Genomic DNA, 18,001 nt, shown 5'->3' on the forward strand with positions numbered 1-18,001 from the left:
TTTCTCTTTCGTTGTAGGCTGGTTGGCGGTTTGATCCGAATAATAAAAAAAATGAAAGAAGGTGCTATCACGCCACAAGTAGTGGATTGTTATTGCTGACCAACCAACCAACCAACCAACCAGCCAGCCACAATAACACAAAATAGCCGTCGGCTGCCGGAGTTCGACTCATTTATTTTCCCATGTGCCACGGTGAAACGACCTCATCGACATTGTTATGGTAAGAGCAACAGTGTGTATAGAATGTAGCAAGAATGGAAAAAAAGAGTGACCATAAACTAAACTAAACTACGACTCACCGCTGAGATTGCTCTGAATTCGACGTCGTTCTCGACGTGGATACAGAGGCTGCTGCAGACCTGGTGCCGATACGGCACGTTTCGGTGCACTCGGGGGTCTATGGTTGAACCGATAACGGGCGCTCTTCACATTGTTCTGCAGAAAGTGGTAAACGCTCTGCGATTTCTGCATTACCGACGAGGTTGACGCCGAGCTGGACGGAGCTGATTGCATAATTGTCTGCATGTTGGACGTTGGAAGACGTGGCAACGAGTTGGTATTCACGGCCGAGTTTGCATTCTGGAGGCTGCGAGGAAGCGTCGAACGCGATGCCAGGCGATTATCGTTCCGAGTGGAATCGTCGGAATCGGTGTCGTCAGCAACGCTCGATCTCCTTCTGGGAGTTTTCTGACTCTGGGAAGATCCCCAGAGTTTGGAAGATTCGAAGTCTTCCCTTTCACCGCCTATACTGCCGCAACTGCGCACACGATCCAACTGTTCGCGGCTGAGGTTTTGATTGTTGAACAGCAAATCGCCAGCCGATCTACGCTTTGCAGCCAAAGCTGATATCGATGAACTAGAGTTGTCCAAAATCGACAACTTCGATCGGGAATCTCCGTTGGCCAGCAGTGCCGACTCGAAACTTCCCCTCCATGAAAACCTTTCATAATCACTAGCTTCCTTCTCTTCTCCTGCCATTTCTCCACTGTTTGAAGACTGGTGATGTTGCGGTCTTGCATCGCCCAGGAGCAAGTCATGACTTTTACTCCTTGGAAGCATATATCCCAGATCCTCATTCTTTTCCATATTGCTTTCCGATGTGCTATCATCGTCCTCGGTTGTTGTTGCCGATATGTTCGGTTGCACCTTCCGCTGATGATATCGCAGTGTGGTGGATTTGGGCGATGCACTTGCATGCGATTCTCCGCTGCTCACTTCATGCATCAGCGCCACCAATCGACTTCCAATATGGTGCATTACTTTGGCAATCAGAGGCGGTGAACTGGTCACGCTTACGGGCTTTTCCTCGCTTTTCGTCATTTTCGATAGTGAAGCCACCAGCCGCTGGTACACGAAAGCCGTTTCCTTGTTAAGTGTGTGTGGTTCCTCGATCAATCCGCCGTCCCCCATGTCACCCTCCTCATCCTTCTCTAACATATCGAACTTATTAATAATCTGTTGGCAGCTAGCTGAAATCTGTTGTTGAAGTTCGGATTTCTGAGACACGGCTCCTTCCAGATCGGAGCTCGTGTAATCCGAAGAATCGTAAGAATCCGACCAGGTGTCTTCACTGCTGAGGTATTCGACAATCTCGCGTACCTGTTCGTCCCGAATGCCGGGAACGGTTTTCATCAGTCTGGTGAGTTCGTTCTCGAAGTACAATTAGCCAGTAGTCGGTTTGCTGCGGCTGCGAGCCTTCGGAACGGGCGTACCGTGCTTTGGAGTGTTGGATTCACTGACGGCCGGAGTGGAATTGCGCGAGGCAGCTCTGCTGTTGGCCGATGCTACGACAAGCGTCTTGAAGAATTGACGCATTTTCGACATCATCAGATTGGTTTCCTCATCCGAGCTCCAGTTGTTGAAGCTATCCCAGCACCAGGTTGGTGGGTGGTGGTCCGGCTGAGGGGGCAGCTGTATAGGAACTGTTTTCTTCTTTGAGATCATCCGATTTGTTTTCCTCTTGGATTTCTTCAAGTTCTAGCTTAAGCTCTGGAGATCTGACTGCTTCGCCGTCTTTCAATAAATCATCGTTACTGCCGATGAAACCACTGTCGCGACTGTTTTGCTTCTTGCTCTCAGATAGAAGACTAGTCGGAGGTAACAGATGATCTGGTTGGGGAGTTTTCCGACATTCGTCCTCCGAACAGTCCGATTTGTGTGGAAGCGATAGTTGTTGAAGTTCCGAATGTTTTTTCGAGTCGTCAGAGTCAGTCTTCTTGGAGAATTTTTTCTTCCGCTTTGCAGTATCGTACAAACTTTCGTTCTTATCCATTTGATTGGTGGATTCATCGCAAGTGTCCGTTTCGGAAGAATCTGAAGCTTCGTGGATGTCACCTGCTTGTTGATCGAGTTCAGTGTCCTTGGTGAGCAGATTGTCCAACGAAGAGCTCTGTGATCTACCAGCTCCTCGAGCTCTCACCAATCGTTTGCGCCGTTGTTCTGGACTGGGATGTCCTTCGCTATCACTACCAACACTTCCACTCCCATCCGACTCATTACGCTCCGATGTGAAACCCATGAATCCTGTTAGGAAATATTTCTCCAAACGCGACGATGCCAGGTCGGCGGATTCTGTTGATGTCCCCATTGATTCCTCGGCAGCACCAAGTGAATCGAGCCCTTCACTACACACTGAACTACTCTCCGAAATGCTATCATCCCGAATGTTCTGAATGGACGACCCCGAGGGACCGTCACCCAGTCCATAAAAGAAGTACTTTTCCAACTCGGAAGCGGATATTCGATTCCTTTGTTTTGATTTCGACGTTCTGTTCGACTCAGCCTCACTATCCTCGCAGCTCTCCTCCACGATGGTATGCAATGTGAAATCAATCGCCGCTCTGTGATATCCACGGAGTTCTTCTTCCCGATCGACCCCCAGCGAAATTTCTTCTCCAGAACGGCATATCGGACTCTGTTGCTGTCGTTGTCGCGAATTCTTCTTCATCATGACTCACTTCTTCCACCCACGAATCGTCATCCGCTAGACCGTCTTCCAGACAGACTACCGCCGACAGTGTATCCGCACCTGTGACTACCGTTACGTCTTCATTCTTATTACTGTTATTCAAACTACCACTACTGTTACTGTTCCGGCTACTTCTTCCACTACCACACTCGACCATCGCGCTTTGACTACTTTTGATCATTGATCCACTTTCACTGGTGGCGATCGCATCTGAAACATTGCATTCACTACACCTCATCTAGATCGCTACTATTGCTTGGTTGAACACTGACACAAACGCTCCCGCCTGCACTATCCGACACTACACTAGTTATTGCACTTTCGTTCGTTGTGATTTTCACAGGTCGCCTGTTTGTTTGCGGTGACGCTTGTTCTAATGAGAAGTTGAAATATCCCGCCAGACCGCGATCGAGCGAACGATCGGGTTCGTCGTCTAATGGCACGACGTCATCACCGTAGTCGTCCTCCTCCTCCTCTTCCTCCTGCATCGCCATCGATATCCAGTTGGTGTGCTTTACCGTGACCGATGACGACGTCGAGGAGGTGGTGGGTGGATGCTGATCGTCGTCGTCACTGCTGCTCACGATACGGGTCGTGTGACTTGTGACGATACTCACATGGTGAGGTTGCTGCAGTTCAGCATTCCCGAGCGTCGTGGACAGTGCCGCGGGTGTTGGGGACTCGGTGGCCATTGAAATCGTGCCGTTGCCTGGGCCAATCAAAATTAAACTCTTGTATCGATTGTTAGCAGCATTGGTCGCTGCTACGTGAGAGTTAATTACATCCGTGTTGGACGATCGTTCGTTTACAACTGAGGAGGCAGCAACACACGACAAGCTCGCGACGGTGTGATGATCGCGAAGGGGTGGTATTGGTGGCGGCACCTCTTCTGGTTGCACTATGTTTTGGCTTGGCTCTTCACCTTCACACTGATCGGTGTGTTTGTTTTCATTTTGGCCACCTTCGCTACATGGCAGTGGACTGGTGGTCGTGCTTATGGCTTCTATGTTGTCGTCGTCACGTTTTGCGGATACCTGTTGAGGTGATTCTATGTTTTCCTCCCCACATAGGCTGTCTCGCTCTATGCTGGGATCACCCACACAGTCGGAGCTTTCGACACATGTCGGCGTGGAAGCTTTTTCCTCCGTTGCTGGTGCCTCTTCCATTTCCACTGTTTCGTCATTAATCACAGCGAGAGAAGTGGTTGCGCTATTTTTGGGAATTTCTTCTGCACACAATTCTTTCAAGTGGTCCATTCTCACTGATTCTAGTTGGCCTTCAAAAGCTGAAATCCGTTCCTTGAAATCTTCACTTTCACTTCGCCTCTCGTCGTCGGAGGTAACCAATCGGATGTGCTTTAGCACAATGCCACTGTCCTGGGCAACCGCACTGTCGGATTTTGCATCTTGCATCAAACAGTTGGATGAAGTACCACTGGATAAGTCCGAATCACTGGACTCCACATCGGAACCGGTATTGACGACCAACACTTGGTAAAACTTTTTCGATTTCGGCCTCCGGTCGGCGATAGTCCCCGTGTCGTCCGTATCGGTACCCTCCGACGAACTGTATGATGTTGAGGAATCTGTACTGTCCCCACTCTCAAAGACCTTTCACTTCTGCATAACATTACGGGCCTGCCAGTTCACTTTCAGAAACATGTTGCACTGAGCGAGGTTTCACCGATGAATTGTCGATCGTGTCCTGATCCTCCAGATCACTACTGGCCACCGACGACTGCGAAGAACTAAACCGGCTCTCGGACAACAAATAGCCTTTCAATTCCCCATCTTCGACCGATGCTGGTAGCGGTGAAGGTGATGGTGTTTTGACATCTGTTGTCTTCCCCAATGTTATCATGCTGCCGTTATCGAGCGACTGATAAGACATGCTATCGTCACACCTCAACTCGTCGCCACTGTTTAGCTGCTGTGCACCACCCGAATTTTCCGCATAGTTTTCCCGTTTTTCACCGGCCGCAACAGTCGCACACTCGTCGGTCACTTCGAACAGCGTGTCATTGCGTGAGCGCTGTCTATTAGTTGCACAAGGCATCGGAGAATATAGTAACCATTAACAGCGAGCTTATTACATTACCATTGCCGTGGTCTTCGTCGCCGTCCGACTGGTTCGCCAGTTCTTCTTCGCTTTTTCCGCGTTGTTGATGTTTTTCTCTCTCGCACCGTGGCGGTACAGTTATTACCGATTCACTCACACCACGCTGCCGCGGTACAGGTTTTTGCACTTGCACGTTCACAAGTGGTTGTTCAGCCTTTAATGTATTTGTGACTACCGCTGCAAGATGATGGTGCGCTGGTAGGTTTTCTTCGTTAATTTTGGACGGCGCACATAATTTCGTCGCCACCACTGCTGCTGCTGCAATTACGGTCATGCGATCTCTGTGGCCGTTTGTTCTGCGGTGCCCGAGGTCAGCGAATTTTTATGACCGCTGGCAGATTCGCGAAGGTTATCTTGTGCATCCGTGGCAGGTTTGTTGATGATGGCCGTTGATGGGGCTTGCGTTGGAGCTGCGTAGTCCAGACCAGCGTTGACAGCAACGGTCAGCGCAGTACTATCCAATGGATCTCGAGCTTCTCTCGGGCTTGGGCTCGAGCCGTGCCTGCCTGGGGAATCGTTGTTGCGAAACAACTTTTCGTTATGAGGAACAACAGCACCAGTCAATAACCATCGCCCCGGGCTGATGGCATTATTACTATTTCCATTACCGCGTATCTTCCCCCCTGCACTAGTGCTTTCGTAGGATTCATTTGTTTGATGGGCTAGCCCAGTCGCATTAGAACTCTTTCGGTCCATTTCCTGACTATCGGCAGTTTTAATATTGGGTTTCTTCGTTCCCCTTTGTTTGTTATGCTGCTGGCAGCAGCATGACGGCGAGTGCACGCAGGTCCCGTTATGGGGCTTAAACTCGGGCTCCCTCGCCGCTCCCACCGGTACAATTCCTCCACAGCTGCCGGATGAGTTCGTGCTGATTTTGCTCCTTCAAAATCGTATCCAGCTGATCCGGGTTCGGTCCTTTCTGGGACCAACTATGGAAAGTGGCCATCGGTACGGGAATGGGCACCGGAACCGGAATCGGTACGCAAAGTGAGCTCTTCCGGAATCCAGCAGTCGCATTTGTATTGTTGGCAACCGGATTTGACCTTCCAAGTTGCGAAAATCTTGGTCGAAGTTTTCCAGAAAGCATTCGCTTCGCGTGGGGGACGAGGACGACTCTGTGTGAGTTAAAAATTCATCATCCGTCCCGGTGTCGTAGGCCGTTGTCGGGGGGTAGAGAGAACCGCTGGTTCGCCTGGTTCTTCGGTACAACATAGGCGAGGTAAGTGGCGATGTTTGCAAAATGGATCTCTTCCGGGGAGTATTCCTGTGTGGTTGAGCGTTGCTGCCGGTTATGTCGTATAGCAGCGTTTTGGTGGTCGTGCTTATGCCGGGCTCAAAATAATCCCAGTCGCAGTCATCCAAGGCGATGCTGTGGCGCGTGTAGACGGACGAAGTGGTAGAGCTGCTGTCATATTCCTCCTCCTTGCCGGACGAATCCGAGCTGATAAATACCAAGCGGTAGTCATCGCAGTCGGTGAAAGGCAGTTTGGCCAGGTTGCTGTCTGGTTCGGAAGATGATGAGCCTGCGGTTGGGTCCTCTTGTGGAAACTGTCTTCTCGTCGATCCCGGACTACTTTGGTACAGGAATGGCAGCGGCGGATGATGGCGGGGGTTGAAGCAGTGGTCACCTGAATGATACATTTTGTGATTAGAGATTTTTGGCTTCTTCTCGAATGGCACGGTTTGTTAGTTCTGTTAGTAGCCTACCTTCCAAGCAATACACCAAATTTTACACTTAACGTAATTAGAGGAAGTGCCTGGCTTGGCCGTATTGGCTTACAGAAACAAACCACCGGATTTGGTTGTTAGATGCAAGCAAACTCCCTGTTTGTTATTTCAGTGCGCTTTACGGGGGAGTGAAATTTCAAGACCCACCTGTTTTCAAAGGTCCCATTTAGCTAGGTTAGTATTCAAACGAGCACATATGAAAGGGTTGAAGTATGTTATTATTAATATTTATAGCAAGCGTTTTGGAGCACGAAAATTGTGAATAATCAAGAGAGAGAGATCAACTAACTTTACGCATCCTTACCATCTGTTTCTCCCATGAGAAATAATTATTTTAAGCCAGCAAAACCGATAATTTTGATCCAGCTGTTTTATTTCGTTACATTTGACTTGAATAAGGTAGCAATATAAAATTTCTATAAAGAATAACAAATTTTCCATAAAGTATTAGGAAATTGTCAATAAAGAAATCCGGGTAGAAACAAAAAATAAATACATAATTTCAATAAATAATGCAGAATTCCCATAAAAATAAGGAATTTTTGAAGAAACAATATATTAGCAGTTTTAAAAGAAAAAATCCCATACACAACACCAAATTTTCAATTTAAAAAAAACACAAAATAAATCAATATTGTCAAATTTAAAAATAATTCACAAAATATTTTTTTTCCACAAAACAATTTCGTTTATTTGGTTGGCTCAGGCGTGTGTAACACTTTACGGAGCCATGGTTCATTGTGATATCAATCAATTACTATCATTTGATTTTTCAATTAAAACTTGCTGGACATGTGGACTCAAAAATCTGAAGTTTTTTTTTTTCCGATATTTTTTTAAATGAAAAATTACAAAAAATTAAAAAGTTCTGTATGGGTGACTATCGCTAAATCAATCGTATTTTCAAATAAAAATATTTGAAAAATTCCAGATTGAGACATAAACTGAAAAAATCGATTTTTATTATTGAAAGTCGATGTGAAAACAACACCCCTTCTGATTAGGACGAAATTTTGTTTTGAGACAGGTGGTAATTGGTGTTCCTCTCACCCTACCAAATCGTTAATACATCGTAAGCTGGGCAATTTTTAAGGAAAAAAATCTTGGGGTTGTATGCAAGATACGACCGCTCGACGTAAACCACGTAAAAAACAAATATAATACATTGAAACCAAATTATTCTGCTCGTATATAGGTGAAGAGTAGAAGAAAACCATCCCACAACACTACTACCCAGTTTACCTGGGCAATTCCTCCTGCCTCTATATGAGGGAGGTAGTAGGACCCACCATGAAGTCTAGCGGCTGGGGCCAAATCCCCATTCATACAACCCAGTTCAATAATAGATAATACCCCAGTAGGTAAGTAGGCAATTACCATGGATTGGAACGCGCTGTATAGGGGTTGCATGATGCATGAAAGAACTCCAAAATTTTCAATAGTTTAATGTCATGATAATCAATAGTTTCAATACTACTTGTAAAACTGGTGGAGAGTTTGCGAATCGATTTGATATATAATTCTTTGAAATCAATTGAAAGATAAAGGACTCCATTAATGTTACAAATCTTATATTGGATTTCGTGTGACGGTCCCCACCCTTTGAAATTCTCTCATTTTGCTAAGCACCTGTATCCGAGTCTTCCCCTTAGACGTAGTTTACGTCAAAAGTTTTCCTAACGCAACGTCCAAATCGAGTTTTTTTTTCTGTTTTTTCATTCGAAATTGATCTAATGAAAGACATAATCATCTCAAAGCTCAAAAAAAAAATTGTAATAAGAATCTGCCTAATATACCCAAACTGCCATTTTTTTCTAACCAAGAATAGTATTTGAAAGGTTATACCTTTAAAAAAAAAATTATATATGTTTATATACCTTTAAAAAATCAACTTTTTCCGTTTCGTACATTCAGATTTTAATTACATTTTGTCTAGAATTTATTATAAGCATTTTGAAGTGATCTCTCTTCCTATGCTGAGCCGTGGAACCTGTCAAGGTTTACACCACCAAGGCCCTTTCGTATGTATAAGTTTAACACTTCGTCAGTAGATGGGAATAACCACCGCGGGGGGTTAGAAAATTCCGATAGAAAATTAAGAAGCTTCTACTATAAACATGATGGAAAAATTATATAATAAATTTACAAAAAAAAAACAGTTGATGGAATTTTGATATAAATTATATTAATGGTAGAACATATGAGCGGTTCTCACGGAAATAATGATTTATCTAAGATTTCAATTATGCATTTTTTGATTTGGCTAAAATTTTACAAATACATTCTTTATGATCAAAAACATAATTTGCATCATAGGTTTGCCATGATGACCTTAGCCTTACGTTTGGCAAGGGCCTAAGCAAAACTATCTTGAACATTTTCAAACAAATATACATTGAACACGGCTTGTCCGATCATTTTGGTGTCTTCGGTAATGTTTTAGGCAATCAATGAGTGTGTGTGAAAAAAATATACACTATGGAAAAAAAATTCAGTAATTGAGAATAAAATTAAAAAATCAGTTTTCTTGAAAAAGAATTTTTAATATTTTTTATATGTTGTAGCAGATAATATACGTATTTTGTGTACTGTGGTTGGACTAAAAAGTTATATTTTTTAGAATAAGTAGGTTTTCAAAAGATGGTCGGAATATTTATTTTGCATTTTTATCAAATTGATTTTATGAAAGTATGTAAAATTGGCAATGGAAAAGGCATATTCTTAAGATAGGCCCACCAGAGCTCCAATTAAGAGGTCTGCCAGCCAAGGGCTGAAAGCCTCCTTAATAAAGATACAAAAGAAGCTGCAATTATTCAAACTTTATTTTTGACATTATCTATGTCATATTTTCCATATTTTCCAATATCAAAATCATCAAATAAAATACATATTTGGTATGGCAAATAAGTTTTTGATTACAAATAAATTTAATTGACAATAATGAAGAATGACGGCTGTTTACACATATTTTCCCAAATTGACTGTAATTTGGGTTCTGATGCATCATTTTGCACTTTGTTTTCACTTATTTAAAGATGAAAAAGTATAGGATCGGTACCTTGTGTTAAATTTGATTTGAAATTGCACTCAAAAAAGCTTTGTTTCGGTGGTAATAGAAAGTAAATAGTCTGAGTTTCACCTTGGTTAAGTTTGCGTTGTAACGTCACGGAAAAATATTCTTCAGCGTACGGAGTGAGTAAGATATCTGGACAAATTGGTCCAATTTGTGTTCAGCTTTTGGTTGATCATGTTAATGAAAATAAAAATCCGAATTTTCAATTGATGTGATATAGGGTGTAGTAGTACTGGAGACCCTCAGTTAGCCTTGCAAGCAAAGGCGTAGGATTGCCAATCCGGAGATGGCGAGTTAGATTAGTTAGTTAGATACATCCTCATGCAATGGCGGGCATAAAAAGGCTTTCAATTAAAAACTAAGGAAATGCTTATAGAATACTAAGTTAAGTGGCAGACCAAGTTCCAGTGGGAATGTAGAACCATAGAAGAAGAAGAAGAAGTATTTAGGAGATATTAAAATGTTGCATTATTCTTTGTAAAGTAAACGGGTACGGGTACTAACAGAAATACACAACACAATACTCATTTTTATACATTAAATAAAAAAAAATTATGGCGATTGATATTTGCCCAAACCAACTATATTGACTCCATACTTCACAGAATTAAGAAAATTATTAAGCTACAAGTCCCTATCTCACGCTTCCACGGGTCGTCCGATGACAAAAAGACCGCCAGCTAAGGGTTGTGTACTTAGCTGGTAGTGCAGCCTGGGCACTTGCTGTCCTTTTGACATCAGTTAGCGTGAGAAGGTACGCCTCGAGCGTCTGTTCACCAGGAGGTGCGGCTCAAACAGCGTCTGCCTGTACCCAGCGGCTGATCAACGAAATGCTGTATCGCGTCAGCTATACCTAAGGTGGCAGCCCCACCAGCGCGATGTAGGTAACTCACTGAAGCTCTCTCAAATACCAGCAAAAATGGAAATAGAAGAAAAGAGAACGTTATTTTTGACAAACTGATCCGGCAACGAAATAAGGACTATGATTGGAAACTCGGTACCTGGAAATGTAAGGACCCTTAATGAACCTGGACGAGTGAGCCTTCTGGCTCGTGAACTGCAGAAGGTTGGAGTGAACGTGGCCGCTTTTCAAGAAGTCCGATGGCCTAGATCCGGAGAACGTGAATTGCGAGCCGTGGACCCCACGACCAACACTGCATTCAAGTATAACATCTACCACAGCGGCGGCGGAAAAGCAGATCATGGAGTTGGTTTCGTAGTGATGGGCAAGCAGATGAAGGGAGTGATGCGGTGGAAACCCATTAGCGAACGAATCTGTGTGTTGAGGATACGGGGCAAATTCTTCAATTACAGTTTAATCAACGTTTACGCACCGACAAACTATGAACCCGACGACGTGAAGGACACATCTTATGAATGTCTTGATAAAGCCTATGGAGAGTGCCCAACGCATGACGTGAACATTGTTATCAGGAGACGCTAATGCTCAGGTCGGTAGAGAGGACTTTTCCCGTCCCATAATTAGTAGGGAGAGCCCACCCGCTACTAATGACAACGGCCTACGGTTAGTAAATTTTGTTGCTGCCAGAGGATGGCCATCAGTAGCACCTACTTTGCAACGAAAGAACATCCGAAAGCACACCTGAGACACCCAAATGGTGAAACTTGCAACCAGATAGATCATGTTCTGGTGGATGGGCGCCATTTCTCGGATATCGATGTGCGGACATTCAGAGGGCCGAACATTGACTCTGATCACTACCTCGTTGTCAGTAAAATTCGATCACGGTTGTCAACTGTATCGAACGAAAGATCACAGATCGTTAAAATATCCAGCGATTTTCGGTGGAAGGAGTATCGGCTGAGTACCACCAGAAGCTCGACGAACGGATAAGTGCAATCAACGTTAGCGACAACATCAACGATCTATGGAGTCGATCCATGGAACGGTGATCACAAAAGCACGAGAAGTGGTAGGCACTGCACAGAGGCGACCTGGGACGGATTCGTTCGATATGGAGGTCAGAGAGTGACAGACGAGAAGAACGTTGCCAGAAGCCGGATGTTGGTGTTGGGGTACCTGATCGAATAGAGATCGGTATAAGGGAAGCAAGAGCAGCTGAAAAACAAACCCACTGCAGGAAGAAGAAAGAGTATGAAGAACAAGTGTTTAGCGAGACGCAGGAAAAATGGAGCAAAGCGATATGCGGAGGTTTTATGAGTCTGTCAATGGCGTGCGGAGAAAGACAGCGCCATCTCCCGTCATGTGCAACGACCAACAAGGGAATTTACTGACAGATAAAACCGAAGTGGCTGCCAGGTGGAAGCAACACTTCGAGACTTTGTTGAATAGTGGAAGTGACGGTGCATCGGTGAGCAGAATAAATATTAGCGACGATGGACAAGTTGTGGAGTTTTTAACCTACACTAGATGAGGTTAAAAAAGCTGTTAAAGAGCTGATACACAATAAAGCTGCGGGGAAGGACCTGCTCCAGGCTTCTCAAACATGACAGTGAGCAGATTTATGGAATTCTGCAACATATTATGTCGAAAATATGGACTTGAGATGGTTAGTTTTGAAAAATGTTGTTATTGTATTTGTTCATTCGCTGAATTGTTTCAGGTTTATTCAATCCATTCTGTTGAACAATTATTTGTCATGAGGTTATTGATTTTCATTACAACGAGAACGGTTTGAAAAGCATCGCGTTTATGGTAAATTCCTTCAGTTTATCGTTCGTTGAATTAGTGCTCTGGCACAAGATCGATCACCATTGCTTTAATTGATCGATCTTGTGCCAGGCACTGAATTCCAACGAACGATAAACGGAAAGGGTTTTACCAGAAACGCGGTGCTCGAACCGTTCTCGTTTATGTGGGAAAATCAATGGTTCAGCAGAACCACAGTTGGGGATACACCTGTAAGAATTGAGTCCCTGAGGAAGGTCCCAAACGGACCGAAACGTTGGACAAGATTTAATAACAGTGTTTTGATTTTGTCAAGACTGAAAAGCCATCTCCGAATCATTAAACCACAGTCGAAGTTAATAGTTCATCGAAAATATGGGAAGACGAGGAAATGCCTGCTAGCTAGTTGTACGGCATCATTTGCCCTCTCTTTAAGACTGGAGTGCGCCAATTACCGAGGAATAACCCTTCTTGATTCAGCGAACAAAATTATGTCGCGTATTCTGTTCAATAGATTGAGACCGCTTGAAGAGTCCTTCGTCGCGAATACCAAGCAGGTTTTCGTGAGGGCCGATCAACAACGGATCAAATGTTTACCCTGAGACAAATCCTTGATAAATTCCGGGAGTACAACTTGCAGACACATCATCTGTTTATTGATTTCAAGGCGGCGTACGATTCAAAGTGAAACGGAATGAATTATGGCAAAATTATGCTTGAACATGGCTTTTCTGGCGAAACTGATATGGCTGATTCGTATAACGTTGGACGGATCGAAATCAAGTGTAAGGGTTGCGGATGAAATATCGACGTCATTTGTTACCTTAGATGGATTAAAGCAGGGTGATGCACTCTCGAATCTACTGTTCAATATAGCGCTCGAGGGAGCGATTAGAAAGCTGGTGCAAAGAAGCGGTACCATTATCACAAAAATCGCGTATGCTCCTGAGATTTGCGGACGATATCGATATTATCGGGATTGATCGCCGTGCCGTGGAAGAGGCTTTATGCCTTTTTAAGAGGGAGACAGCGAGGATTGGACTCACGATCAATACCAGCAAAACGAAGTGGATGGGGAAAATTTGAAGTGGTAGAAGAATTTGTGTATCTTGAAACATTAGTGACGTGCGATAATGATGTTACCCGCGAGGTGAAAAGGCGTATTGCAGCTGCAAATAGGGACTGCAAATACGGACTTCGTAACCAGCTTAAGTCCCGTAGTCTGCAAACGAAAACAAAACTCGCGCTACTACTTCTGCTTTACGGTGGCTTTTATACGGCCATGAAACATGGACGTTAAAGGAGGCTGATCGGAGAGCTTGTAACCTGCACACGTCCGACTGCCTCGCGATAGTTGCAAAACAGCTGATTCAATCGCCACACGGAATGGAAACAAAAATCTATCCCCATGTAAGTCACAGCACACAGAACACAACACACCAACAGAACAGTCGTTGCTGATACCCAAATGAGAGCCACATTCTAATCTCCTCAAGCGAACATCAGCTGAAGGCGGTTGAAAAATTACGTTCCTAGCATGCAGCATCTTCCGGCAACAGCATGATACTGGCTACCAAGCACGCCATAATTTTGTTTCAGGAACCCGATCCATCCAATATTCTCGCAGCATCCTATAGAATCCTCCCCGGAGTCAATCTCTCAACTCAATGCTCATCAGCACGACAAACAACGATCAGCCACATATATCGGTAGGCAGAGATATCCGATCTGATCTTCCCTTTAGTTGTCGGTTAACTGCCAAGCAGGCATACGCGCGAGTGCTCAAGCAAGTTGTATTTTGTGATTGATTGCCTGACCGACGGGAATAGATCAAAACGAAGTGCAGTGCAGTGGTGTTGATTATGGCTTAGGGCCAGGTAATAGCTCTGAGAAGCTGGTTCAAACCGAAGTGCTAATTTTATCCACCTACAGTTATGAAAGCCTGCAGCTGGTTAGCCCATATTTGGTATCTGCACCGAGAAGCAACAGTGATGGAGTAGAGTTTAGATTTGATTAGAGATCGGTAAGATTGAAAAATGAAAATTAAGAAAAGCAACTCCGAACCGTGATATCAGTGACGAACGAAGTGATGATTGATGTTTAATTAACAGGCCTTTCGTTCACTGCATACAATTATGTGGCGTGTGCTGTGAGCTGCATTCCAGAGCGATGGTGGACTGGTGGCTGGCACGGATAGCTGGCGTGGGCCGGCAAGCATTCGCATTCTGTCTGGGCAGACATCAAGGTTTGCGGTCACCGAGGGATACACGGTGACACTGACACACACACAAATTAAACTTTAGGTTAAGGATTTAGCGTAAGTACACTTAGCGTAAGTATACATGTTTAAAATGCATGTGAAATTTATGATTTTATTTTGTTGCAATTATTCCGAGTATGTAGTGCTTTTTTATGGGTCCACTATATTGTTTGAACCAATTGTTGATGGGGACCATCCAATGGGGACCAGTACCATCTTCACCTCTTTTCACTTTTGTCTCTGTCTCATGCGGCCCCCTTAAGGGGAAGGTGACAAGCTTTCGGAGTATTTGAGCATAAGTTGATGCGGACAATAATCGTCGGTAAACAGGAGAACGGTACTGGCGGCGCTGCATGAATCACGAATTGTATCTGGTGTATAAAGGGCAGGATATTATTGCTTATTCAACACGGCAGACTACGGTAGGCTGGTCACGTTGTTCGTACGGCCGCGTACCTGATGGCTTAGGGCGACTGTTTAGGCGACTGGAAGCGATTGGCCCAGGATCGAGTCCAGTGGAGAAGGATACTCCATTTGGCGTAGGTTCATCGAAGAGCTGTAGCCCATCAAGTATCAAGTATTAAGCTATTTTAGTGGAATATCTCCACCTGTCATAAGACGAGTTTAGTACTATTCCATCTAATTCCACCACGTTGTAATCCTTATAGATACGTATTTCAACCTCAACTGTAAGGCCGTCTTCAGTGTCTCGTACTTGACTTTTACAGTTGAGGTTGAAATACGTATCTGTTAAGATTACATCGTGGCGAAATTAAATGGAATAGTACTATGCTCGTCTTATACAGGTTCAGCGAATTGTTTCAATGCTCGATGAAATGCGTTTTCACCTCACAGACCCCTATGGAATAGATCGTATACCATTGCACTACATGCTCAAAAGCAATATAATCGTAAACGACTACTTTCATTTATTTTTATTAAAAAAAAAAAAATTTGTACGAGTCCATCTGTTTTGCACGGCAAATGCTGGGTAAAGCTGGTACTTCGCGTACCTGACGGAATAAAAAAGACCCCATCTCGCGGTTCTCAGCATCTTACCCTGCAACTCCCATCCCTACCTCCTCTTGGTGCTAGCCGGGATACGAGAAACCTTAAGGAAGATCGAGTAACCAACCCCGGTGGGAATTATGGTCGTTTGCTTACAGGGAAGGGGGGTTTGTTCCTCTCCAGAGGTGGAAATCTTACCGAGTGTCCGAGGAGGGGATCAATGGTGCGAACGTTTAGAGGTAATCATACCATCTTATATTCTACCAAAACTGTGATATGCAAAGACGCGTGATCGGGTGGTGGCCGATCAATGTGAGAAAGTGCAATTTGAGGATCAAAAGCCGGTTCTTCAACTTTAGCTTAGTAAAGGTCCATAGCCCACACTCGGGAGGCACTGATGATGATAAGGACACATTCAACGCGCAGCTGGAACGTGAATACCGCAATGCGGGGCTGACAAATCGGGGGCTACTTTGGACAGTTTGATACAAAAATTATAACGTAAATTACTGTAAGTAGACAGTAATACCATTCGGGTGTATTGTTGATAGTTGGATGACAACTTTCTGTTTCAAATTTGGTAGTTATTTCATTTATTTTTTTCAGATAATCAAAAATTCAAAGTAGCCCTCGTACGACAGCTGCGCCTAAGCCACGACGTCAAAATCATCGTAGGAGATTTGAACGCTCAGGTTGACTAAGAGAAGGAGTTTAGACCAAGGATGTTAACGATCATTCAGTAATTTGCGTTCAATCATTTAGTAGTTTGTCAATAACACATTCCATAAGCTAAATTTCAAAATATGTTGTATGGTGGACTTCAAGTTCGAAGGCTTTTCTACAACTTTGCCTAATGGTTTATTATTAGAATTCAACTAATAACGGAGTTACAGCGCTAGTTGCAGTAACTTAAACTAAATGATTGGAATTTTGTTATCATTTAGTCTAAGTTACTAAAACTATAGCTATAACTCCATTACTAATCGACCTTTGCACTAGAAGTCCACCATACAACATATTTTTAAATTCAGCTTCTGGAATGTGTTATTGACAAACTACTAAAAGATCAAACGCAAATTACTGAATGATCGTTAGCATCCTTGGTTTAGACCGACTATTGGGAAGTTCAGCGTCCACCGGCTAACGAACGAAAACGGCCTACGACTAATTGATTTTGCTGCCTCCAAGAATATGACTTACTTCCAACTCAGCCTACATTTAGGTACACCTGAAGATCACCACTGCAGACAGAATCACAAATCGACAGATCGCCACCACGTTCTGATTGATGGACGGCACTTCTCGGACATTATCGACGTCAGGACATATCGTGGCGCTGACATCGACTCTGACCACTATCTGGTAATGGTTAAACTACGCAAAAAACTATCCGTCATCTACAATGTTCGGTACTGACGGCAGCCGCGCTACGAGCTAGAGCGACTGAAGCATCCACTGCAGCAGCATATCGAGGCAGCGTTGCCGGACGAGGGTGAACTCGATGAGGCCCCAATTGAGGACTGTTGGATACAGTAAAAGCAGTCATTAACAACGCAGCGGAGAACAACGTCGGGTATGTGGGACGAAGTCGACGAAGAGTGCAGAAAGATTGGGGAGGAGAAGAACGCAGCGCGGGCGGTCACGTTGCAGCAAGGGACCCATCAGAACGTGGAACGCTAAAGATGGGAGCGGAGACAGCGAACCCGCCTTTTCAAGGAGAAAAAACGCCGCCTGGCAGAAGCGGAGTGCGAGGAAATGGAACAGCTGTGCTGTTCTCAAGAAACACGTTTTTATCAGAAGCTTAACGCCTCCCGCAAAGGCTTCGTGCTCGCGAGCCCAGTTGTGCAGGGATAAGGATGGGAGCATCTTGACAGACGAACGTTGGTGATCGAAAGGTGGAAGCAGCATTACAAGGAACATTTGAATGACGCTGAGAGAACAGGCAGTGAAAGTAAAGGCAGCGGAGATCATCTTCCATCGTTTGTCACCAATTGTGAATGAGTTCGTGGGAAGTTATCAAGCCAGCTTCTTTGACGGCCGTTTGACAACGAACCAGATCTTTACTGTACAGCAATTTCTTCAAAAATGCCGTGAATACCAGGTCCCAACGCATCGATTTCAAGGCTACATACGTCAGTATTGACTGAATAGGGCTATGGAAAAATAAAAACGAAAACAGCTTTCCTGGGAAGCTTA

The 18,001-nt window shown here is 44.3% G+C and overlaps 1 protein-coding gene across 1 annotated transcript in view; it reads right to left on the reverse strand.

Moving 5' to 3' along the window:
- LOC134222281 (uncharacterized) overlaps window positions 1–18,001 on the reverse strand; it is a 340,534-nt gene that overhangs the window by 105,293 nt on the left and 217,240 nt on the right. The window contains 11 exon segments of the mRNA XM_062701427.1: window positions 300–1,870; window positions 1,872–2,900; window positions 2,902–3,201; window positions 3,203–4,573; window positions 4,575–5,011; window positions 5,013–5,325; window positions 5,327–5,377; window positions 5,379–5,897; window positions 5,899–6,092; window positions 6,094–6,133; window positions 6,135–6,714. Of these exon segments, the coding sequence (XP_062557411.1) occupies window positions 300–1,870; window positions 1,872–2,900; window positions 2,902–3,201; window positions 3,203–4,573; window positions 4,575–5,011; window positions 5,013–5,325; window positions 5,327–5,377; window positions 5,379–5,897; window positions 5,899–6,092; window positions 6,094–6,133; window positions 6,135–6,714 (6,405 nt within the window).

The sequence above is a fragment of the Armigeres subalbatus genome, chromosome 1 (genome assembly GCF_024139115.2).
Source record: "Armigeres subalbatus isolate Guangzhou_Male chromosome 1, GZ_Asu_2, whole genome shotgun sequence".
NCBI classification, from domain to species: Eukaryota; Metazoa; Arthropoda; class Insecta; order Diptera; family Culicidae; genus Armigeres; species Armigeres subalbatus.